We start from the raw sequence: 24733 nt of genomic DNA on the forward strand, positions 1-24733 counted from the left end.
TCCTCTCATAAATCCCAGGTCTGCCAGAACTGCACTATGCAGCACATCCAGCACTATGCAAGAAAGTGACATAGAAACAAGTTTCTAATTAAGGTAAGCTGGAGCAAAATATGTGTGGGCCGAACAAATGGAGTCCAAAAACATGAGGGGTTTGATGAAGCATGGTGTGAAGAAGGCAAAATAAAACCTCGCTTTCTTTAAGGACCACTTAAGTCCCCATCTCCCCCCACCCCAGTAATTTTTAAATTAAAAAATTCTACTTCAGGATGAAAATCTGAAAAGTTTGTTTTGAAACATCGAACTGAAACGTTCATGACACTTTCAGAGTAAGACCTTCTGAACGATAGGGACGGTATTTTGATATTAAAAAAAAAACACCACTAACAAACCAACCAACCCTCCATTTCTCTCACGGAGACTCACGGGCTGAACTTTACCTGGCGTTTCCAGCGGCTTCACTCCTTCCCGAACCTTTACAATGAAAGGGCGATTTCCTAAGCACGAAAACCAAACCAAAGGAATAACGCAGCGCCCCCCGCCAGCACGCCGGTGGGGGGGGGGAGGGAGGGGGCACTTACCTTGAGGGAGGTGCGGGGGGAGGGAGCAGAGTGAGGGCGCAACGGCCGCCGCGCGCGCCCCGCCGCCTCCGGCTTGTGTACCCCCGTAACCAAGGCAACTGCAGGGCAGGCGGTGCTCTCTCTCCCGCCCGTGGGCGCGCCTGCGCGGTGGCGTGTCCGCACTTCCGGCTTCCGTCTGTCACGGCCGCGGCAGGCTGGGTCCGGTTTTCGGTCTCCAGTGTCCTTGCGTTTCCCCCCCAGCCCCGTTCCCAGGGGGAGCTCGGCTTCTCCTCCTTCTGCTGCTGCTGCTGCTGGCGGGCGGGCAGTCCCCTGCCCCTCCTGCCTCTGCCGTGCCTTGGGGCTGGGGCAAGGCCCGAGCCCTACGCGGCCGCCATGCCGGCTGTGGCGGTGGTGGCTGCCGTCCCCATGATCAGCTCAGTGCAGAAGCTGGTGCTGTACGAGACCAGGGCTGTAAGTAGCGTCTGTCCCGCCGCCGCCGCCGCTCCCGGGGGAGGCGGGAAGAGCCCCGCCGGACGGCCCCCGCCTCTCTGCTGCTGTTGGTGTGTGCGCAGCTGCCTGCGGGTTTTGCTGTGTGGCTGGCCTCCCGCAGCCGGGCTGACAGTGCTGACTGGTGCCGTGGGGAACTAGGGCTGGACAGCTGAAATTGTCCAGAATTAAAGAATTAAGATTTGAATTAAGAATCCGAACAGGATGCCTGAAGTGGTTACCACCACAGGATGCCTGTCTGTTTACTTCTTCCGAGAGTTTAGTTGTCATCAGTGGAATGGCTTGTGGAGCAGCTTCCAGAGTTTTCATTCTGACCTCTGGAAGTAAGCTGTTGAGGATTTTTAGCGTTCCTCAGTATTCTGTTGCAGAAACTGTAGGGATCTTCTATTCACTGTACTGTTTACCATGGGCAAAGGGGATTGGAGGTTTGAGTGGCAGTTGCTTCATTAGCCATGTGATGAGCATGCCACGGGGTGTGAGTCAGAATCTGGTTCTTGGTGTAATTAACCCGAGGTGATACCACTGTGTTTATAATACTTTAGCTCCCAATCAAATGTATTTGTGTAATTTCTCTTGTTTCATAGTATGTCAGTTTTTTCACTTGAGGTAGTTTTGCATAGAGTTAGGTGTGATGGCTTTAAGTGCAACAGGTAGCTCTAGTTCTAAGTTCAAGTGTTACCTCTAGTGTTAATAGAAAGATACTTTTTACACTAAAGTTAGTGTAACCTCTTGAAAACATACCAAAATGACAGATTAAAGCATTTTCTCAGCATTGCTGGAAAACACTGTTTGTTGTTTTATTTTGAGCTAAATTATTGCTATATGGGGGGAGGGCAATGGGGAAATATGGTTCCCGAATCAGGTCCTGAATGGCTGAATTTAGTTGGTCTTGGTTGTACTTTTCCTTTAGTTGACATCTGGCTTTTTGTGACTGGCACGCACAGATATGTGACTTATTCTCTCTGAGCTTTAGGGCTCAGTTGCTGAGAGACAGCCTACTATTTACAGAGACAGTATTACGCTGTAGGGTTCTGTCAGATAACTCAAATTCCCTAGGCCGCTCAAGTTGATCCTGTTAGTTCAGGAACCACAGTCTTTCACATCTGGCTAGTGGTAGCTGGCAGTATCTGCCTGAATGGGTGGGTTTGCCTATGCTTTTCTCTGTTCAGAATTCAGTAAGGGGTAGATCCAGCACTCTTGGTCACTCAAGAAGGCAAGAGGGCTTTGATCAGCCACTTGAAGTGTCTCAGCTGAGTAATGGAGTCTCAGAGCTGTTTATTCAGTCACTTCTTGTGGGGGATATAAATGGAGTATTTTCTCAGAATGTCGTTATATGTTCTTACTTAAAAAATAAAAAAGTATGTTATACTACCATGAGTTGCAGTGCTTTGAGTTTTGGAATTCAAGTTCTAGTCCTCTTTTTTTCCAAAGCAAAAATGCTATATGAGTCTTTTTTGAGTAACTCTTTGAAAAGGGTTGATGCGACGTGCGGAAAAAGGACTCCACAATCTGTAGGATTGTAAAGTAGGTATGTTTATTCAGTGCTGGGCAGCATGGGGGGGTAGTCCCACCAAAACCGTGCACGCCTCATGCAGCAACTCACTTTAAATTTATACAACCAAGTGTTACATATACATGAAGTTTCGCAATACGCCTATACATATGCATGACCTATCCCGCTTCGTATTAAAATTAGTCCCAAGGGGTCATTTTCATAAACTCCTCCCGGCTGCGCTTGCGCAGTGCCTCCTGGTGGTGGTCATTGGGAGTCGTGGGGATGAAGTTAGGTGACTCCTCTTCGTCACCGCTAGTTAACCTTTTGTCCTTGCGCAAACTCAGTTATCCCTTAGCTTTTATTCAAGCTGCAGAGTCGGTTTTAGCTGGTTCTTGAAGTAACCCCCTAGTCCTTATCAGGAGCTGTCTTTCGTGAAGAATTGCAAGACTTTCTGCTTCAGATACTTTGCACAATGTTTAGCAAATTGTTAAGCAAGCAGTTGGCAAAACATTAAGCACTATTTATCAACCTGATTCCTTAGTATGCACAGCAATAATTAATCAATGCCATATCTACTAAAATTTCTTTAACTCCTTCTCTCAGATGCACTTAGTAAAATCACAGTTTAATGTAGTTTAGAAGCAACTTCTGGACATCATCTAGTCCAGCCTCCTGCTCAAAGCAGCTTCAACAACAGCATGATGTCAGGGCTGTTTCTAGTTGAGTTTTTGATATCTCCAAGTATGGAGATTCTGCAGTCTCTGCAGACAGCATGTTCTAGTGCTTGACCACCCTCATGGTTTAAAAAAAAAAAAAAAAAAAAAAAGAGTGGTGAGGTGGGAAAGAAATTCCTCATTTTAAGTTGGAATTTTGGATGTTTCAACTTTTATCCATTGCATCTTGTCCATCCACTGTTCACCCCTCGGAAGAGTTTGGCTCTGTCTTATCTACACCTTCTTGTTAGATAGTTTTAGACAGCAGTAAGATCCTGCGAAGCTTTCTGAATGCTGAGCAAACCCAGTTCTCTCAATCTCTCCCAATGCATTATGTGCTCTGTCCTCCTCATCATCTTGACAGCTCTCTGCTGGACTCACTCTGTTATGTCAATGCCTGTCTTGTACTGGGGAGCTCAAAACTGGACTTCAGACTTGATCAGATCAGAGAACTTTAGAGGGTAATTTGCTGTTATGGCTGATTCAGTGTCACATTGGGCTGCTGACAAAAGTTCCCACTTCTTCTCCCCGGGGTACCGCTCATGCAGCCTCCTTTGCATAAAATCTCACAATCATGCAGTCGCCAGCTGTGACAGTTAGTCACTGGTATGATGGACGCATCACCCAAACGTAAAATTGAATAGCTTTCTCCTGATTCAGGTTACTCTTCTGATTTCCCTAAGGCCATATACTTGCTAGATACAATGTAAACTTGTAGGACTAAGAGTTTTATCTGATATGGGGTTACATGAAACTGTATCCAAATATTCCTTGTGGAGGCGTTGAGTGGGCAAGGAAAGGATGTCTTGAGTTGTCCACATTGGGAGAAACACAGTGGAGTTTACAGTAATCATACTGCTTATTCCTGTAAAACCGCTCTGTGTTAAAGGAGGAAGAGATGAAATGGATGAGAAAGTGGAAATGGTTAGGGAGGTTTTTCTCGTTGATTTTTTTTTTGAGTTAAGAATACAGTAGCGTTATTTAAGTCAAAACAGGAAAGGCTCTGGTAGCATTATTTGAGTCAGAAAAGAAAGACTCCTAGAGGTGAGGAGAACTGAATTCACAGTGTCAACTGAAGCAACAGAGAGCAAAATTCTGTATTTTCTGTTAACATTTATATTTAGGGTAGTTGCTGAGACCTACCTTTTAAACTGATGCTTTGGGTCAATAAATACCATGGAGATGTGAATTATGTCTCTTGTTTGTCCTGGGAAGTTGGAGGCTTGTTTAGAAGTAGTCAGAAAAATGAGCTGAAACAGTTGTATTCAGATCAATGCCAATTATCTTTCCTTTGATGCATATATTTACTGCTGAAATGCACGCCAGAGGGCAGTAAAGATATTTCAGCAATATGACTAATAAGAAACAAAAGATATTTTCCTCTCCAGGAGAAGATGGAACTTTTGTGTATCCCCCAAATGAAGCTTACCTGAAAACTGTAGGTTAGTTCATTGGAAATTAGCATTCCTCTGAGGTGGTGTGACATTGAACAAGTCAATTTGTGCTGTCTCTATGAAGGCATATCACTTGGCTATCTTTCAGGATATTATGAGGCTTAATTAATATTTTTTCATTCTAATCAGGTTGTTCTACAGTCTCCATCTCCACAGTATCCAAATGACTTGCACAAGCTTATTAAGCGATGTGACTAGCATAATTACCTGTTGATTTTTCTGCCCTTTTCCCTATGGGTTTCATTTTTTCTTTTTTAATTTCATTTCTTCTAAAAAGAATTTGAATGCTTTTTTATTAACAAAACCAAGGTTTGCTTATTTAATGCTGAAGTCAGTCAATGGCCAAATTGGAGAAACTTTAATGTGGAAGATGGTTTCACAGAAAAAGTTACAGAATTTTTACTGAATTATAAAGTGCACTGATTTGTATAAATGGTTATCTGACGCGTTTTAAAAATGTTCAAAGTAGTGAACAATCTACTGGGCAACTGTTAGCTATCATAATTTTCTAGCTGGACATGCCTGTGAAACTTGGTCTCTCTGGAGTGATTTCATGAGCAGAAGACAAGCCCTCTCAGCTGACTGTCCCATTCCCTCTGTAACGGCATTCCAGGAATGGCGGTGATGTAATGGAGCCAAGGATGGAGTTGGGGCGGGAGGAGGAGTTTTGTGGAACTCAGGAAAGCACTGTTTCTGTCTTAAATGTATTGATATACTGCCGGATAAATGGGCAATAAAGTAGATAACTTAATCAACTCATGTATATGGGGTCTGAGACGATTTGTAAGTACAGCAGATACTTGATGGAATAGCAGTGATGAGAACACCACAAGTTTTGAAGTGCATATACTATTCAGGGACAACAAAAATAAAGTTGAAAGGTAATATTATCTCCATCCTGGAAATTTGAAGGCATAGGCATACTAAACAGTGGAATGACTGTTAGTATTTTCAGGTTGTTCAAGTCAAGGGTGGTGCTGTGACTGGAACATGATGCATAGAATATGTAATCCATTCTGAAGTCCTGTACGTGATTTTCTGTAGGAAAGTAATTGAAAATCAAGGTAAATTACATAAAATGCAGTCTAGACTTAAAAAGATGCTGTCAGATTAACATGGTTGTTTTGCACATCTTCATCTAAAAATCATATGGCCTTATGTATTTAAACCAAATCTATGGAGGTGTAGTGCCACAAGAAAAATCTCTAGCTTTGCTAATAGAAGAAGAGAGGTTAGTTAAGAACTTAGTGTGAAGTGAATAAGGAATCGTCTCATAGGGTTGATTTTTTTCAGGTAATGGTTTTAGAAGCAATATACTTCAGCATTTTCAGTAATGTTACTTGCCCAAAATGTGAGTCAGCTCTGATGAGAGTTTTGAAATATTACCAATAATTAGGCACAAGATAGCAAGAAATTATGACAACAACCCTCAGGAGTAGATAAAATAAATAATTTGAAATAGAATGTTATACTATGAAACTTCATGCACCTTAGGATAGATTACACACCAATAAGTTTATTGAGAGTTTAGCAGTTCAGGAGCAGCAGAGGAAGAGGGTGATCTGGGTGTTTTTTATGAAGAAGGGACGGGAGGTTGAGCCGCAGATGAAGTAGAACTCTGAAAAAGGCAGATGTGGTCTTTTGTGGTATGGTCATTAATGAGAAATACTGATGTATCTCTATAATGAGACCTTGTATGGTATATTGTGTACACTTTCTGTCCATATTCATTTAAGAAATAAGAATTCAACCAGGACAGGTCCAGTGAGGTAACATAGATATTAGAGATACCTTGGGAGGAGCAAAGGAACAGCAAGATTTCTTTAGTCTGTTGAAGTGAGTGCTGAAAAGGGATCCTGTTACTTATGTTTCTGAAAGCATTCCAGCAGAATAAATGCGAAAGAGGGGGAAGTGTTGGGCTAAATTAAAATATATACATCGATAATTAATAGATTTAGCTGAAAATTAGAAGGAGGAGTCTTGAAGAACCTGTCAGTAGAGCACCACGAGCAAAGTCCTCTTTGGGACAAAAGCGAAATACTGAATGCTGTGGCTGTAGGATGTGGAGTGGGTAGCCATTGCTGTGTGCCCTAAGAGTGGTGCTTGGCAAGGTGTGTTATTAAAATTTCTCATCTTGAAAGAGCTTTTTTTGAAGAGTTTTAACAAATTATGGGAAGCTGACAGCATGCCAACTGAATTTTTGCGATTTTCCAATACTTCTCTTTGCCCCATATCATCTCTTTCTTTATTCATGTCATTCTTCCAGCTTTCTCCACAGAAAGAAAAAACATAGTAGAGTTTTTGCTGTACCTTACATCTAGGTGTAATTATTTTTCTCCCCGTCTTTGGCATAGTAGAGAAAAAAGGCTCAACCTGTACCTTTTTAAACCTTGTTTAATATCTTGTTTATGCCTTGAAGATCTCTGATCTACAATCAAGTTCAGCATGTATTAAAATTACCACAAAAAAATAGAGGAAGAAACTTTTCCTTGCATAACTATGCCTGTTGTTGTGGAGGGTGAAGGTTTGATGGCGGGTGACAGCTACCATTGCAGTGCCCAGTTAAACATAAATTATAGCAGAGAGATAACCGTGTGCTGATCCAAAGTCAGTGTTCACATGAAGGCTTCTCATCTGGCAGTCCAGTGTGTTTCTTTAGTCTGACAGAAAGTGGGACTACCATGGAAATACCTTCCTGCCCAGGTGCTGGGGAGCTGCAGGGTGGCCTCTGAGAAGTTGGAGCTGCCCCGCGCTGGACACAGCTGGCTCCAGCTGCCTCCAGCCAGGGTACAGCTGAGCCCAGCAGCCAAAATGGCAGCACCTCTGTGCTAACGTATTTCAGAAAGAGTGAAAAAACGCAGCTGTGTGGGAGAGGAGTGAGGAAAAATGTGAGAGAAGCAGCCCTGTAGACAACACGGTGAGTGAAAGAGGAGATGCTCCAGGCACGAGAGCAGAGACCCCCTGCAGCCCCTGAGGAGGACTGTGCTGGAGCAGGGGGATATGTCCTGAAGGAGCTGCATCCTGTGGAAAGGACCTGGGCTGGAGCGGGGAGAAATGTGAGGTGGAAGGAGTAGTGGTGAGGAACAGTTATGGACTGACCACAAACCCTGTTTTCTACCCTCCTGCGCTGCTTGGGGCAGGGGGGAAGGTAGAGGAGTCAGGAGTGAGGCTGTGCCTGGGAAGAAGGAAGGGTGGGTGGAAAGGTGTTGTTTTAATTTGTTTCTCACTGTCAGAACCTATTTTAATTGTCAGTAAATTGCATTCATTTTCCCTAAGTCAAATTTGTTTTGCCTGTGATGGTAAATGGTAGGTGGTCTTCCTGTCCTTACCTCAACCCATCACCTTTTACATCTTACTTTCTCCTCCTATTCTGCGGAGGAGAGCGTGTGAGAGAGCAGCTGGGTGGGGGTCTTGCTACTGGCCAGGGTCAAGACCCCACACTTCCCTAGGGCTTGTGTTTTTAGACATGTCTGTGGGCTCAACAGGAATTTTTTTGCAAGTGTTATATATAAGTCCTTAAGTATTTTCTTTATGCTATTTGCAAGTTTAAAAATTGGCTGTATTAGTGCACTGCTGTATTTTTCAAGTAACTTTTAGTGTATTTTCACTTCTTTCTTTTTTTTTTTTCTGCTGATTAAGCTGTATGTTGCTTTTTAACTGATGAGTGAAATAAGTTCTTTACAGTGCTAGCATTTCTTAATGATAATTAGTCTATATAAAGAAGCAAATAATAGGTTTTTTAGACCAGGTGTTCTAAGAAGTAATCTTCTGAAAGAAAAAAAATGGGCAGAATGTTTGCTTTCAGAACTATTATTCTGCCATTATAAACAAGAATTTGCAGTAAGAAGTTTTTTATTTTGTTTAGACTTCTTTTTGAAGAAGCTATTTGTATTGGTTTGGCTGAATCAAAAGATTGATAAAAGAGGGTGTAAAGCCTTTCAATTAGATTGCTTTGGTTAAAACTCATTCCCAGGTGGAAGTGACTAATGATTGTTCCTATCTTGTGGTTGCTTAGTGATAATTGTGCAATAAATTAAGCTTCAGTCTGGAGCTGATAGGCAAGTACCTGCCTGGTGCACTGCTGTGGTTGCTAAAGTGCGCTTGTTAACAAGTTTCAGTGAGGCCAAGGGCAGGCTAAACCTGGAAACAGCACGTTTCATCTCAGGTGATGGTTAAAGAGCTTTGGCAGAGTAGTGTGAAGAAGTCTATATGGTTTCTTGTTGTGTACTGTTCTGTTGAGAGGGTACTTTGTTGGTCAAGGTTGTCAATTTATCTAAATGCAGTGGCTTTGCTGTGGAGTGGAATTGTCTGAGACATTTGGAAAATGCTTCAATTTATTAAATTCAACTTAGTAATAAATTGAATAAGAGAATAAGGATAGAAACTCCCAGAAAGGTTTCTGTAGCTTACTTGTGGATTCTCATTTCTTTTACTGAAATGATTTCTGTTAATCAAAGTAGTTGTAAACAGTACAGCACATTTTGGTTTTGATTAATTTTACAATTATATTACAAACTCTGAAATGAATTTATTTGATGTTACATGCTCAGTGTTGTATTGATTTGGTATATTTTATTTATGTTTTCCTAGTATTTGTGTGATGGCAAATTTAATTGCAATACATGTCACTGATACAGTTTTATTTGTGTTCCATATCATCCAATAAGAGATATATTTATTCATTAGGTGCATAAGTTAGGTAGCAGAAGTAGCTAATGCTGAAATGTCTTTTTTGTTTGTTTCTTTAATTTTTTTCATTGTTAGTTTCCATATTATCTTTGTTTTTATTTCAGACATTGAAGGTTGAATATGAGCTGGCGTGTCATGCCATTTTTCAAGTAATTCTTGGGTTGTTGATTGTTAGCCAGTCCTGAAAACTTTCCAAGCAGAAGTCTAAGTTTGCATTCCTAGTTTTATGAACTGGTCCATGTTAAAAAGTTTTTGCAGGTGTTTCTTCTTTATTACTTGGAGAAGAATATCCTCTACCATACAGTGGGTAGGATTCCCATTTGCTAAACAGAGATTTCCCATAGCTTGGCTTTTTAAGAAGGTGTCTTCTTTAAGTCCATTGATGCTGGGTTTTGACGCTGTTCTCAACTGCCCTTCTTTAATACATTACACAGCCTAGCTTTCTAACTTAGAACAACCCCCTCCTAAATTAGTCCTTAAAGGACTTCAAAGAAAGCTTGTTAAGTACCATTTATTATGGTGGTTGCTACTGTAGTCTGTAGATAAAATTACTTCTCATCTAACCTAAACTCTGCTGCTGTTCTAAGCAGGAGCAGCGCTTAAAGCTGACGCTGTAGCTGTGGATAGCTCACTACAGCAGCTGCCGAGGCGGTGCGAGGGATGCATTCCTCATAGCACTTCCTTCTGTTTTATTGGTCTATTAAAATAGAAATGGAGAAGTATCCAGCTGAACTTCCTTTGTAATAGCATTTGGAACTCTGTATCCATCCATCTTTCTCTCTCTCTCTCTTCCTGTGTGTCATGTGCCCTGTTCCAACTTTAAATGTAGTCTTTGGTTCAAGCTACTGTTTGGACAAGCATCTTAAAGTTACACTGTTCTGTTTCTTTTCAGGATGATTTGTCAGTAACTGTAGGTGTCTTTGGGAAGAAATTAAGCTCATTTAATGAGCCTGACATGGGGAGAGATCACTGAGCCATATCGCAGTATTATGGACTACTAAAAATTGCTTAGCTTTAATTAATTAACAATTTTCTACAAATGGAGAAACAGCACTCAAAATGCAAACTAATTTATAATCTGTGTATTACAAATGAATATGGTATTTCTCTCCTGTGTTCACCTCCTACCGCATGAGGAAAAAGGTGGTATGATGGCTTGGTCTAAGCAAGTATCTGTCTCTGTGTTTTGGTGTTTCTTGCTGGTGGGCGATACCAGCAGAAAAGCTCCATGCTCCAGTTTTGTGCCGTTGAGTGCCACGCAGTGGGGGCTCTGACCCACTCCCTGTCATTATGATTTCCCTTCTTGGAAGCGCAGATCTTGGCACTAAGGGATCTCCTGCAGAAGATACTCTGAGGGGGGCAGGCTGGGGAGCCTGGGCTGTGCACAGTAGTACATCGCTGGTAAAAAACCAGTAGGAAACAGTTTACTGTGCCGAAGTGCTGCCTCAAAGGCTTCAGTGAGGGGATGCTGCGTAGCATGTGACTTTGAAGGGCCTTCTTTGCTCTCATTTAGGAGCAAAGAGCAGAAATTGCTGCTCAGTAAGCACTGTAATGTCAGTGTACAAGACAGAGACTGGCGTTTGTGGTGTTTCCTTTTATAGCTCTTGAAGTATTTTATTTTATTTTTTAGAGCTTACTGACTATCTAGATGTTTTTGTGATTTTAAGGAAGCTGAAGAGGGCTTTAAGTTCTTTCACCATAAATATTTTGACATAAATGTCTTCATATCTAATTGGTATAAATAATGAAATTCTGAGTTTTGTGTGAATATTATTATTGATTTCCTCTCTCACATCTTAAATCCATGTGACTTAAAGTTAAGAGCTGGCTGCATAGATCCGCATGAATTTGCCACGCTTTCCTACTAGGCTGAGCATTATTAATGAGTTACACCTCGCTGTGTGGTAGCACCACAATGATTAAGTGAATTAGTAAAATGAGACCTGCTTATAGCAAGTCAGTCCTGCAACCTGTGCTTACACTTAGTTCCTCAAAATGTAAAAATTAATTTATAGTTTGATTCCCTTAAATGGGAAATGGACTTAGTACATGTTTATTGGTGGTCTTTCTTTAATATTTTAAATTAGAAATAAAGCTAGTCTTTAAGAAAAAAACTTATCATAGCAAATATAAATAAAAGTAAAGAAAACTTGCAGTATGGAAGTACTTAAAATTTTTCTGTGTTTAGTATGGACTAGGAAAAGCTAGTTGGCAGAAATAGCAATGGACTACAGTATAGCAACAGTAGGTTTAGATCATAAAAAGTTACACACTGTTGTGTATAAGTTATGCTAAATTTTACAAAGCGAATAGGAAGGCAGTAATGGCTGGGGCACGGCATAGTTGGACAGTGCCAGGTGTAAGTTACATTTTTTTCCACTCTAAACAGATTTTCACTTTTCTTCAGTTTTTAATTTTTTTCCTTCTTGTACAGTGGACAGAAGTATTTTAAGTAGTAAAGGTTGACTGTATACTATGTAAGGTACTGATGTCTAAAACCATTTATTCACAGTCCACATGGAATATTACATATTTGATGTTAATTTAAATTGATCTAGTTTAGAAACTATGTAAATGGCATTGTTGATGACTTAGGTTACAATGGGCTTTGGTTGCTTTATCTTGTATAATAATTGAATTTTTTTTTTTTTTAAATGTAGCGGTATTTTCTTGTTGGAAGTAATCCTGCAGAAACCAAATACCGTGTTTTGAAAATAGATCGCACTGAGCCAAAGGATTTGGTTGTAATTGATGATAAGGTGAGTGCCTCTCTATTTCAACTTTTTTCAGCTATTCCAAATAATACTGTCTATATTGAGATTAAATCAATCTATTTCAACAAAGATATGTCACAGATTTGTAGAGTCATGCAACAACTGAGGTTGGAAGGGATCTCTAGTCCTATACTCATGCTCAGAGCCATGTCAACTAGATCAGGTTGTTCGGGGCTGTCCCAGTTCCATTTTGGATATGAATGGAGATGCCACGTCTCTGGGTAACCTGTTCTAGTGTTCAACCTTCCTCACAGTAAAAAGCTTTTTCTTATGTTCAAATGGAATTTCATGTATTTCAGTTTGTGCCCATTGCCTCTTGTCTTTTCATTGGATATTATTGAGAGGAGTCTGCCTCAGACTTCTTTATTCCCTTCTACCAGGTATTTATACACATTAATGAGATCTCCTCTGAGCTTTCTCCTCAGCAAGCTGATCAATCCCAACACTCTCAGCCTCTCCTCGTGTGTCAGATGCATACAGTATTAGCATGATAATGACTAGTTACAGTACAGGAGTGGCCACAAGATCTCCAAACAGCACATTCACTTTAATGAAGTTTTCCCAAGTTTTTTCAATTTATTATGTATATGCTCCCAATGTTTTTTCTTATGTTCAGCTATGCTGTTTTAAGTGCAAAATACATTTAATTACTATCTAGACAATTTTTTTGTTTCTGATGTATCATATCTGAAGGAAAATAAGCAGCAGCAATAAGAGTTTTAATATACACAATAGAATAAGACTTGATTCTTTTCCAAGAAGTTTATGGTTTAAAATGTTAGCACTTCAGACACATCAATGTTTGAATTCATATATAACCATGAATATTTCTATTGCAGTGAATGGTGAGTTTTGTGCATAAAAAACTTGTTGGTAGGAATGAAACGGGAGACAGAGGATGCAAAGCAGACATTTGGCTTATTGTATATTAAGTAAATTCTTCTATTCTCTGACATGAAATAACATTTAACTACCAAAGCAGTAACTTAAGTGACTTCTTGTTTTAAAGCATGTGTATACGCAACAAGAGGTGAGGGAACTTCTTGGCCGTTTAGACCTGGGAAACAGAACAAAGATTGGGCAGAAGGGTTCTTCTGGATTGTCTCGAGCTGTCTCTGCTTTTGGTGTAGTAGGTAAGTGTTTTGTTTGGCTTTATAAAATTATTATTTCTTAAGGAGATTAGGCTTACTGTGTCACACTGTATATCTTTCTGTCTCCCCTTGATTTTATTTTTTTAAACTGAAGAGGACTGAGAAATTTCATTCTTGAAGATAAATAAGTTTCTATGTATTTTGTGAAAACAAGTAGCCAGTATGGGGATGAGACTTATGAGAGTTATGCTGTAACTACGCTGTTCTTCGTCACTAAGGGAGAGATTTAGGAAATGGCCAAACTCTAGAAGCTTGGTTGAAGACCTCACCAAACTCAACTGATTGCAGGGTACAAATTGCATGGAACATGGCCTGAATTCCAGAGCTCGTATAATGCTTTTTTAAAAGTAAACAAAAGTTGACATCCTTTGTTAGGTTGTATTTATTCCTCACACACTAGTCAGAAAGATGACTTAATTTTCTTTTTGGTTAACTTTTTTCAGTGACATACGTCCATATAACTGACTTAAATACTGATCAGCTGTCCGTGGTCCTGGAGAATTACTTCAAGGATTTAATAGCTTCTAACTTAATCTGAAAGTTACTGTTTTCCTCCCTGTTGTCAAATACTGAGGTCAATAATACTGATGGGTGATATCTCAAGAGTAAATGTTAATGTGTGCTCTGACAGCCCCCAAGAATACTTTTTTTGCTTCAATATACACCTGAACATCTAAATCCAAAGCTGCAGAGAAGGTGGGGAATGCAATTACTTTACAAGTATAAATTTTGCATATCAACCACAACATAAGAAAATATGCATAGTATTTTAATCTGAAGTGTCAGATTAAGCAAATTTTCTTCTATATTATTTTGGCCTATGAAACATTTTGGAACCTGTCAATGGATCCACTTTTCAGAAATTCATCAGCTGAGGTTTATGTTCCTTATTAATTTAAGAGTATTAATAGTATGGGTAAACCTAGAGAAGCTTCTAACAGTCTTACAGCATTGACTTATTTTGCACAAGCCATCAGTTCTCACTATCTAAATATATGATAATATATTCAGTTGGAAAGTGGTTGTGTTCAATGAAAATTTTGCATCCCAATTGTAAGTTTGTTTATACTCTTCATAACAGAAGAGTTTCTGTTCTGTAACTGGACAAATGTATTGGTTATGAGATGTGGTTTAGAAGTAACATGCTCCCTTAGTGATCTTTATATTATCTTGCACTTTTAAAGTATATACTTTAGATGTCTTCCATCTTGATCCTATCTAATCATACCTGTAAAAACGTGATTTGAGAGAATGCAGCTGGTCATTTATTTCTGCCTTCTGTCTCAGGTCAGGAGGACAGGGCTGCTTTTTGTAGAATTGGAAAGGACAGCTTTGTTCTGTTCTCTGGTTATTTCATTATCCAGAGACAGTGCATTCAGCGCACTCAGAATAGGGGTGCTGGTAGGCTAAGTTCTGGTTCACTATAAAGTTTTAAAAGTAGAAATCACTTTTAAATGGAGAGAACCAGGCCAAGGGGAAAGGCTGGGCTCCTTATCAGACTTTGATGTAACATTTGGTGAAATTAAAAGGAGAGAGACTGTTCACATAAGTGATTTCAGTACTGGGGGATATAGAAAGGACCTTGAGTACTATTTAACAACTAAAATTCAGTAGTCTGGCTGCTTCAAATGGAAGACTTTGTTTCTTATTGCCAGCAGGGTCTCCTCTCCTTGTGCAGGTAAGAGTATTTTTCTGAGGGAGGCTAATAAAGCAGAAGAAAGGAATTGCAGTTCATTCAATCACATTGCAGTCTCCAGCAGTGACAGGGAAGAAAATGAATGCTTTGCTCATCCTTCTTTAATTTATATGCAAAGCTAAAAGAACTGAATATAAATACAAGTGGAAATGTGAATTGTAAGGGTGTTTTTTCCCCTCCAATTAGTGTATTTGTTGACAGTGCAGCAGTGACTGAGTTTCAAGCTCTTTACTAGTAGCAACCTGTCAAAGCAACTACCTCCAAAACCTAATTAATGTAATTTATTACTTATAAAAGCTTAGTACTGCTGTATCACTGCCTATACTGTGTTAGAAACAAATTTGAGTTCAGGGATGGTTATCTATTTCTATTTTCAATTTGATTTTTTTCATTTGTATTGTATTTAAAGGTTTGCTACACATTCTCCTAATGATATGTAATAGAGACATCCAAAGCAGCAACTCGGTGAAGAAGCATGGCTGTGCCCTGTAGCGTTAAGGAATGAAGGTGGAGGCTTCAGAAGCCTTCTTTTTATAGGCAATAAAGCCAGATACTGCCTGTTCTGCCTTCTTAGCTCTCTGGACTTCAGCAGGGTCGTGTGTTGGTGTCTGAGAGAGGAAATAGAAAGAAAGGGTTACCCCTGTTGCTCTGACTAATCTGGGGAAGATGCTACTGGAGACAGGGAATTTAATTCCTTGCTAATATGGAGAAAAAGCACAAAGGCGTTGTAATACCCTGAACTCCTTTTGCTCTGCTGTCCTCATACCCAGTAGAGAATACATAAACTCAAAAAGAAAATTGGAGATTGGGACTCTTCCTTGCCCTGGAAAATTAACCTTTTGGTGTCTGAAGTAATTAGAGTATGCCTCGCTCTGAACAATGAGAGTCCTATAAAAAGCAAATACAAGTATCTTCAGGCAGCAAGTTATTCTGAATTTTCAGTGTTGACTCTGCTACCTAATATTAGAAATATGCACAGTGGAAGGGGAAAAAAAAACCAAAACTATGTACTTCATTGATTAACACTTACTGGGGGTGAATTGTAAGACTCTGTCTATGTATATGTATATTTTTGTATGTATATATGCACATTATACATATAACATTAAGAACAAACAAATTCTATGAAATCTTGAAACAATTCTGACAGGTTTTCTAAATATATTTGATCAAATCAATGCGAACATCCAACTAATGACATTTTAATGCTGTTTTAACAGGTTTTGTCAGGTTTTTAGAAGGCTACTACATTGTGTTGATAACAAAAAGAAGAAAAATGGCAGATATTGGAGGTCATGCAATATATAAAATAGAAGATACAAATATGATTTACATTCCAAATGACTCTGTAAGGGTCACTCATCCTGATGAAGCCAGGTAAATAATGGTGGTAAACATTGTGTACTTTTTGAGTATTTTCTAAGCAATGGTGAACTGCAACTAGAAATTTCAGCCATAGAATTCTTTCTGTTAGTATCTCATTCAAGCCATTTTATCGTAGTTGATAAATTAGTGTGGAAGAATGGAGAGTGGGCCAAAAGTTCTGTGGCCTCTAACCTGAAGCATAAATACAACTGTTAGTCTTCTGTAGCTTTTTGTCCACATCTCCATGTCACCTACATGTCAAAGCTACATCCTAGCAAGTGTGCACCAGGAAGCATCCAATATAAATGTTGTTCTTACAAGGGCAAAGTACTGCTAATAGTACTATTGTTTGGGGTACTGTTCTTTTGTTAGTAGCTCTAGCATCATGTTAATCTCACCTGAAGACATCTTGTGCCCTTCAAGTAGCGCTGAGAAGATTACTTAATTTAGTCATTCTGTGCAGTCAGAATCTTGTGAGTGTTGGTGTTGTAAAGGGTAATAAACTGACCCACTGCTAAATTTAGCTTGTTTCCTTTCCGTGACTTCTTTCTATTGAAAGAAATTTAGGCCCTTGATCAGCAGGGAATCTTGTATGAAATGTGCAAGTACATCCTGGTGGTGTTTTTGTCAGAGTAGGGTAATTACTGCTATGAAATACCAGGCAAATGATATTGATAAACTGCTTTTCAGTCTGCACCCAGTGTCAATAGTCTACAAGTTGTGATGGATTATGATAAACTGATGTCAGGTCACCCATGGGAAGTTAAGCCATGGGAAGTTTTAAAAAGTTTTCACTTTAAGATCTGACTAATTGTAAAACTCAGTCTTTCCTCTTAAAATGCAGCAGGCCATATTATCTTGCCTGTATATTTATGGTGTTAGCCATTTTATCTTTCATAGACAGTGTTATGGTTTCTTCTGAGAATTTGCAAGTCTATGGCATGTTGAAGTAGACGTTTCTTTTCTTGTTCATTTATTTGAGAATAACTGTGAATATATTTAATTATTTTATAGTACTGTTGGAGTTTACTTGTGTAAGTCCTTAGAGAATTTGACACACATATGTGGAAAATAGAACTACAGCTGTATCCACAATTGCTTAAAGAAACAGAGTATGTACATGAGTAGAAACTGGATTTTAAAAAAGGCTATTTGATTTATTTAATCCAAATGCTGATCTTCTAGTGGAATTACCCATCAAAACAATTACAGTAAGAACAGCTAGAGAATTTATAGCAAGAGTCATTATTTATATGTAGTTTAATTTCTGAGATTCTCTGAATGACTTCTTGGGGTCTATCTGTTTAAAGTTATAATTTCCCTTTTAACTTGAATTATTTTTCTAGGTATCTGAGAATCTTTCAAAATGTGGACCTTTCCAGCAACTTCTATTTTAGGTGAGTATTAATTACAAATTCTTTTAAAAAATTGTCTACTTATGCTTGCTATAAGATTCTATTGGTGTTCTGGGGAAATAAGACATGTGATCACACTCCTTGACCATTTTAATCTGTGTCTTTTGAACCTACTTTCTCCTTCAACGAATGGATTAGGAATGCAGTCTCCATGAAGCTGAAAAACTATAGAAACATTAGCGACATGGTAGACACTGAAATTACTGTTTCCACTGACTGTTCACCTTTGTCAGATTATGCAGAAGTTCTTTCTTTGGAAAAGTAGTATATTTCAGGGGCTTTGCTTGTCTTGTCAGTTTTTTTTTCTTGATCTAATTTTCCAGAAATAAAGCTTTGCGTTGATTCAGAAACAAAGATACAGAATTAAATCCTTATCTAAGATACAGTCTGTGTAGAGTACATCTTTCATAGAGCCTTCTAGGCATTACCCGTTCTCTTGCTTACTGCTTCATAAATTTCATACCTGAGACAAGTTTCTATGTTATAGCTACACATGAGATTTTGGGAACAGCAGAAAAATGGGGGAAATGTAGTGATAACCTGGCCAGTAGTAGGTAGAGGACTTCAAGACTTAAAAAAACAAAACAAAAAAAACCCTCTTGCAAGTACCAAAAGGTGTATCAGTCTAGAACGTACTCCTTCTTGGAAAATAAAGGCTTTTTGTTACAACTGTATCTGTGAAGACAAAACCTACCAAAGTTTGTCTGTTTTGTGGTTTTTGCATGGAACGACTTTTTTCACAGTATAAAACCTGCGTTTTTCTTCCATGCTTTGTCTCTTGACCCTAACATTATACAACTTTGGGGTTTTTTTTCTGCTTGGAGATGGTAAGTGTATAGTGTTTCTGTGATTGTGCATAGAGGAGAAAGGAGGTAGTTCTTATAAGACTCTGATAAACACATTTAACAGCTTAATTCTTGGCTGAAATCATAGTGTGTTTTTCTGCATTGTTTTCATATAAATCCTGAACAGAATCAGAAGTTAGTTAAAAGAAAACATTTGATCTAAGGGGGAAATGGAGGAATAGCCTGAACCAGTTTTTTACTGGGATTCGATTTAAAGTTCTGTTGTATGCAAACTGAGCATGTAACAGACTTTGTGTTTTTTTTTTTTTTTCCAACAGATAAGCGCATCAGGTCATTATTATGGAAATGTGGTGAATACATGAATTAGACTCTGTTATCATAAGCAATAAATCTAAATGTCCAATATGTAAATAATTTTTTTAGATCATTAATGAATATCTAGAACTTACTGGGGGAGCAGTGATCATTCATGCCATCTTAGGAAATCTGTTTGTATTTCTGATTTCAAGTGTTGTATAAATTGGGTTCTCCCTGGGGAAGTGAATTCTAGTGGCTTATAAAATTTAGCAATTAGTGCAGTGTTGTCAGTAGAAAAGACATGAAATGCAGAATTTGTTACTGTTAAGGAACTAATGAAAAAACTCACCTTTTGTTTATTCAGCAGCAGCTTAGTCTTAGGATGCATCTATACTGCAGTGACAAATTTGAAGACAGATACAGTTTTTGTGGACCAAATTTTTGGCTGTTTTGAGTTCAGGTAGTAGCTAGAGAGTAGTACTTAAATCTCAGAAAAATCAAGTTGTCCATGTATATGGATATTTCAGCTATTGTATTGTAAACAGTTTCTATGTTTGTAAAGCTTCTTTTGGAAATAATTTGTATCATTTGCCATTACAGAATCAGAATCTGTGTATCTTGTTTAAAAGTCTTTTTTTAAATGGATAAAATACTACTGTGTTAAATATAAGTACAGATGGGGGATAAAGGCTTTCAGAAAAGTGTGTGCATCTACAATTATTAATAAATGATAACTGTCTATCAGTTACAGCTATGATCTATCTCACTCCCTTCAGTATAATCTTACTGTCCTGAGAATGCCACTTGAGACATTAAAAACTGAAACAGCTCAGACCCGACAAGAGAGTTTTGATATATTTGAAGATGAAGGACTTTCAACACAGGGTGGAAGTGGTAAGCCAATATGCTTAATTAAACTAATGTTGTTGGTCATGAGTGTATTTAGAATATATTCTACTTAAGTTTACTTTTGAGAACTCATCCTGTCAGAAGCTTCATATGAAAAAACTACATTAAAAATGTAGCTAATAGAATTCTTGTCCTATTCCTTCTCTTTAAGACTCAGACTCATTCAGTTCCCTTCACCACCTTTTATTGCCAGTTGTCATCTTGATCTTGATTTTTGAAACAGAAAAAGAGTCAGGTTCCAGATATATGAGAAATTGAATTTCCGTTTGCAGGTCTACAATAGCTGCATTTCTTGGTGCCAGTGCAAATTAGGAAAACCAGGCTAAATTAGATGAGAAGGGGATTGACGTGCTTTTTGTAAAGGGGGCCAGGGCTATGCATGATCTTCTAGAGCCTGACAGGTAATTCCAGAGGTGACCCAGAATTGAAAAGCTTATGAAGTGCATTTTTGCCTTAACCAGAATTCACAACTTGATTTATTTCCCCTATTATCAAATCCTCTACCGCTGCCATGCAGAGATCTCTTTTCAGTACTGGAAGTTTCAGAAACTTACTGCAGTGACTGGCAACCGTAGGAAAATTAGAAATCTGCGTGAGTGCTAAACTTCAGCCTGTGCCTGAAGTTATCTGTGTTTGGCTGACTTCAGGGATGTGAGTAAATGATAAGCTAAGTTGCCATCAAGGGAAAGTCAAAATAAAGGTCCAGTGACCTGGGTTTTAAAACAGTCCAATGCAGGTAAGCTTGTTCCTTAAATTCTAATGCATTTTAATTGTAACAACTTCCTAGGCATATTTGGGATTTGCAGTAAGCCTTACGAAAAGTATGTGTGGAATGGCAAGCTTCTGGAGGCAGTGAAAAATACTGTTCATCGGGACTGGCTCCTGTATATTATACACGGATTCTGTGGGCAATCGAGTATCCTTTTACTGTTGGAACAAATGTTGGTTTATCCATTTTTAAGAAATTTGAAGCTGTGAAATGCATTGAATTATTTCTTTGTCATGTAAATACTTTTCAATTTTAGAATGATTTGTTGGCTTTTATTTTCATAACTTTTCTGTGTTTTGTGGCTACACAGGAAATACGTTATGTTCTTATTACAGGGTCCTGAGACAGGTAGACAGCATTCTTGGTCAGGCACTGTTTATAAGCATGGGATTTAGCAATAAAGAACTTGAGCCGACTTTAAGGCTCAACTGTATTTTTCACTGGTATTTGATGACGGGGAGAAAAGCTAAACTGAATTTCGTTGCTAACATAGAAGTGTTCTCTTACTGATCTCCTTTAAAACATTTTTTTAGTAACTGAAATTTGTGGAAATTCTGTTTCTGTTGAAGATGATGATAGAACTTCATGACTGCTATGTGAAGAGAGTTAAGTAAACACTAGCACATCTGAAAATCTTTTTTCCCGACTATATATTATTTAAAATGGGTAAATGGGTCTATGTACATTGTAGTAGCAGGAGAAAAAGCCCAAATGCATGCTACACTCCAAAGAATGACATCTCAGCATCTTACTTGGTAAGAATTTAGTATATTACAGAGATATTATACTTTAATCATCAACACTGTCATGTTTGTTCAAAGCTTATCAAGAAAATATCTAGAGAAGCAAATGCAATTATGAAGTTAAGGTTAGTAGTGTCTTTGCAAATTTTAATTTTGCTTTTTCATGATTATAAGGCTACTGGTCATTGGCTTGGTCCCTAGATGCAAACCTAGATCTGTTTTTAAGTATCTCTATTTCCTTTGGGGTCTTACTTAATCAAAGTGGTAGCTGTGGATCTGACCACCAGCATTTTGCCTGCAGCTGCTTTGTGAGTGACAATAGTCTTTGCTCTAGATACTTGGTGAGCAAATGTCTTTTCCCTCTTTCTTGTGCCTCCCTTACACTAGGGAAGCAGTGATAGTCATGGTAGACGTATGATTCTATCTTTTTTGTTTTTAGTAAAAAATAAAAAGCCTAAAAGAAAGCCAACGCTGCATCCATAGTTGTTTGCCTCTGACTTTCAGTTATTGTTACTTAAGTGGTTGCAAATTTATTTACTTTTCCAGACAAATAATTAGAGGGTGACTAAAATATCTGATATGAAAACAGAAGCTCCCAAGTTTTAATCCAGGTATTCACAAAAGCAGTGTTCATGGCCCAGTGTGAATATTGTACCTATTTCACTTCCATTGTCACTTCCTAAAATAGAAATACTTCTCTTCCATATGTTGTGAAAAGTGGTTGATGTATTGTAATGTAGATTCTGTTTTCAGAGTTCTTCAAAATGATCATTGGAAAGGACAATGCTCTCTCCCAGAGCATTGCAAAAGAAATTTGGAAGTTATATTCATCTTTTATAAGGAGATTTTAGTAAATCAGAATGTTTCATACATCTTTTTTTAAAAATTTATTTCTACGAAGTAAGTGAACGGAAAAATTGCATGTGACATAATCCTTAACTTCTCTTTCAAGAACTGTTAATATATGGTCGCCCTATATATGTCACTCTGATAGCCAGAAGATCAAGCAAATTTGCTGGAACACGTTTTTTGAAACGAGGAGCAAACTGTGAGGTAAATTAAATGTGATTTTAGGGGTTCCTTTCTGCGCCTCCTCCAACAATACAAAAGCTTGAGCTTGACTGACTGGAGAACTGAAATCTTTTAGAGGGTTGTTAGGGATTTGGTTGTAAATTATGCCATTAGATAATGTTACTGCACCTATCATTACGTTTTTAATTCAGATAAAAAAACTGTTCTTAAAATAATATGTCTTAACTGGCAGTTATTTTTTTTGTTTTACACTTAGAGATGTTATTTCCCAAATAGAGAAAAAAAAATCTAATAATACATATTTAGGGACAAATGGGAATTTAACCTTCAGTGATGTTCTCACTACTATGATTTGGTGTTTTACAGTTTAATTTTACTCTGTAATTATCAGTTCTCTATAATGCATGCAGCTGTGAAGTGTCATGTCTACATCATATGTGTATTTTTGTTTTAGGGAGATGTTGCTAATGAAGTGGAGACTGAACAAATACTTTATGATGCTTCAGTTATGTCATTTTCTGCAGGGAGTTATTCTTCCTATGTTCAGGTTCGAGGATCTGTCCCTCTGTATTGGTCTCAAGATATTTCAACCATGATGCCTAAGCCACCCATAACGTGTATGTACAAATTATTCTTTGTGGTAGTTTATGGTTAGCTCTGTGTCCTAAAGGAACAGGAGAGTAAGTGAGAACTAAATTTGCAAAAATGAACAAATTGTCTATGCATTTGTTCTTTGGGAAGCCAGAGCTTAAGCTAAACCAATGTTCTTCATAATAAACATTATGGCATATAAACATTCAACCATATAAAAAGCTGCATTTGAATAAATTGAATAGAAAAAAAAGTGTCCATCTTAGACTTCACATTCAGAAATGGAATATAAAAAACTTCTGTTTGAAGATGTCCACTTTCTTTGTACTTATTATTTTGTATACAAAGTTAGCTACATTTATCTTAGTATTGTGGATACAGTTTTGAACCTGTTGAAAATGGTGGAAGTCATCTGGGCTAAGTTTAATGGGGCAATAATTGTGATTTTTAAGCATCTCATGAAACTTTTGGTTAAGAAGTCACTTCCAATTGGAAAAGGGAAGATTTTTTTTTTTTTTTGCAGCTTTTGTATGAAAGGAGGGGAGAGTGTGTGATTGTATCGTTACTATTAGAGAATTAGTATGTATTTTGTGAAGAGTACTTTTAAGGGAAAATTATTTAAGTGACTACAGCTTGCTTAATATAGTCCTGAATATATGTATTTGTTGCAGTGGACCAAGCAGATCCTTTTGCACATGTTGCTGCTCTTCACTTTGACCAAATGCTTCAGAGATTTGGCTCTCCCATTATTATTTTGAATCTTGTGAAGGTACAATATTTTGAATATGTTCTATATGTTTTCTAATTTCTGATATGATACTTATTTCTCTACAGTCTCTGTAATGTTGCTTGTGCTCTAAACTAACACTAGCTTAGAAATGGAGTATTTTCTTCATAAATCTCATCCTACATGGGACAGTACATAACTCTATAACTGCTTCCCCTACAGCCCTACAAAAAAAAGAAGTTTCCGGTGTTGATAGACTTTTTCTAGTATCCTTTCACTGTTGCTTTCAGGTTTTTGCTATTACTCCTTAGATGCGAGTAAGTCCAAATACATTTAGCACTAAAAAATGTTAAAATAGTATACCATACACAGGCAGGTGTTCAGCCATCTCCAGGAGAGCAGGGCTTCCTTACGTGTAATGGTTGCTTGGGAAGACAAAATGCTGTTGCCCCAAACTTCCCCCACCTTCCTCTTCTTCCCCCAGCTTTATATGCTGAGCATGACATCAAATGGTATGGGATATCCCTTTGGTCAGTTGGGGTCAGCTGTCCCAGCTGTGTCCCCTCCCAGCTTCTTGTGCACCCCCAGCCCACTCGCTGGTGGGGTGGTGTGAGAGGCAGAAAAGGCCTTTGCTCTGTGTAAGCCCTGCCCAGCAGTGAGGAAAACATCCCTGTGTTATCAGCACAAATCCAAAACATAGCTCCATACTAGCTACTGTGAAGAAAATTAGCCCTGTCCCACCCAAGACCAGCACACTGTGACAGTAATTAGTGAATGATCTGTTGCTGATCTTATCTCAACTCATGAGCTTTTCATTATATTTTTCTCTCCCCTGTCCAGCTGAGGAGGGGAGTGATAGAGTGGCTTTGGTGGGCACCTGGTGTCCTGCCAGGGTCAGTCCACCACACTGCAGGAATTCAGTTCACTGCTGTGTGAGGCTGAGTTACAAAGCCTGGATTCTGCATGACACTGTAATTTTTATTATTATGTCTTGTATTTGTGTCGGGTTTTCTTTTTTTTTTTTCCTGTTCTGGTGTCTGTTT

At 38.4% G+C, this 24733-nt stretch overlaps 2 protein-coding genes across 2 annotated transcripts in view; one reads left to right on the forward strand and one right to left on the reverse strand.

The window, feature by feature from the left end:
- The window catches only part of LOC104480949 (adenylate kinase 9), a 56332-nt gene extending 55617 nt beyond the window's left edge, over positions 1-715 (reverse strand). The window contains exon 1 of the mRNA XM_086744178.1: positions 579-715. The gene's annotated coding sequence lies outside the window, so the exon portion shown is untranslated. The remainder of the gene's footprint in view (positions 1-578) is intronic.
- Positions 716-811: 96 nt separating this feature from the next.
- Positions 812-24733, forward strand: part of FIG4 (FIG4 phosphoinositide 5-phosphatase) — a 69381-nt gene continuing 45459 nt past the window's right edge. The window contains exons 1-10 of the mRNA XM_086744180.1: positions 812-1028; positions 12076-12174; positions 13199-13322; positions 16257-16413; positions 17748-17798; positions 19665-19813; positions 20616-20744; positions 22293-22393; positions 22827-22989; positions 23635-23732. Of these exons, the coding sequence (XP_086600306.1) occupies positions 951-1028; positions 12076-12174; positions 13199-13322; positions 16257-16413; positions 17748-17798; positions 19665-19813; positions 20616-20744; positions 22293-22393; positions 22827-22989; positions 23635-23732 (1149 nt within the window). The 5' untranslated portion in view covers positions 812-950. The remainder of the gene's footprint in view (positions 1029-12075; positions 12175-13198; positions 13323-16256; positions 16414-17747; positions 17799-19664; positions 19814-20615; positions 20745-22292; positions 22394-22826; positions 22990-23634; positions 23733-24733) is intronic.

This window comes from Chlamydotis macqueenii, chromosome 3 (assembly GCF_036417535.1).
Source record: "Chlamydotis macqueenii isolate bChlMac1 chromosome 3, bChlMac1.mat, whole genome shotgun sequence".
Lineage (NCBI taxonomy): Eukaryota > Metazoa > Chordata > Aves > Otidiformes > Otididae > Chlamydotis > Chlamydotis macqueenii.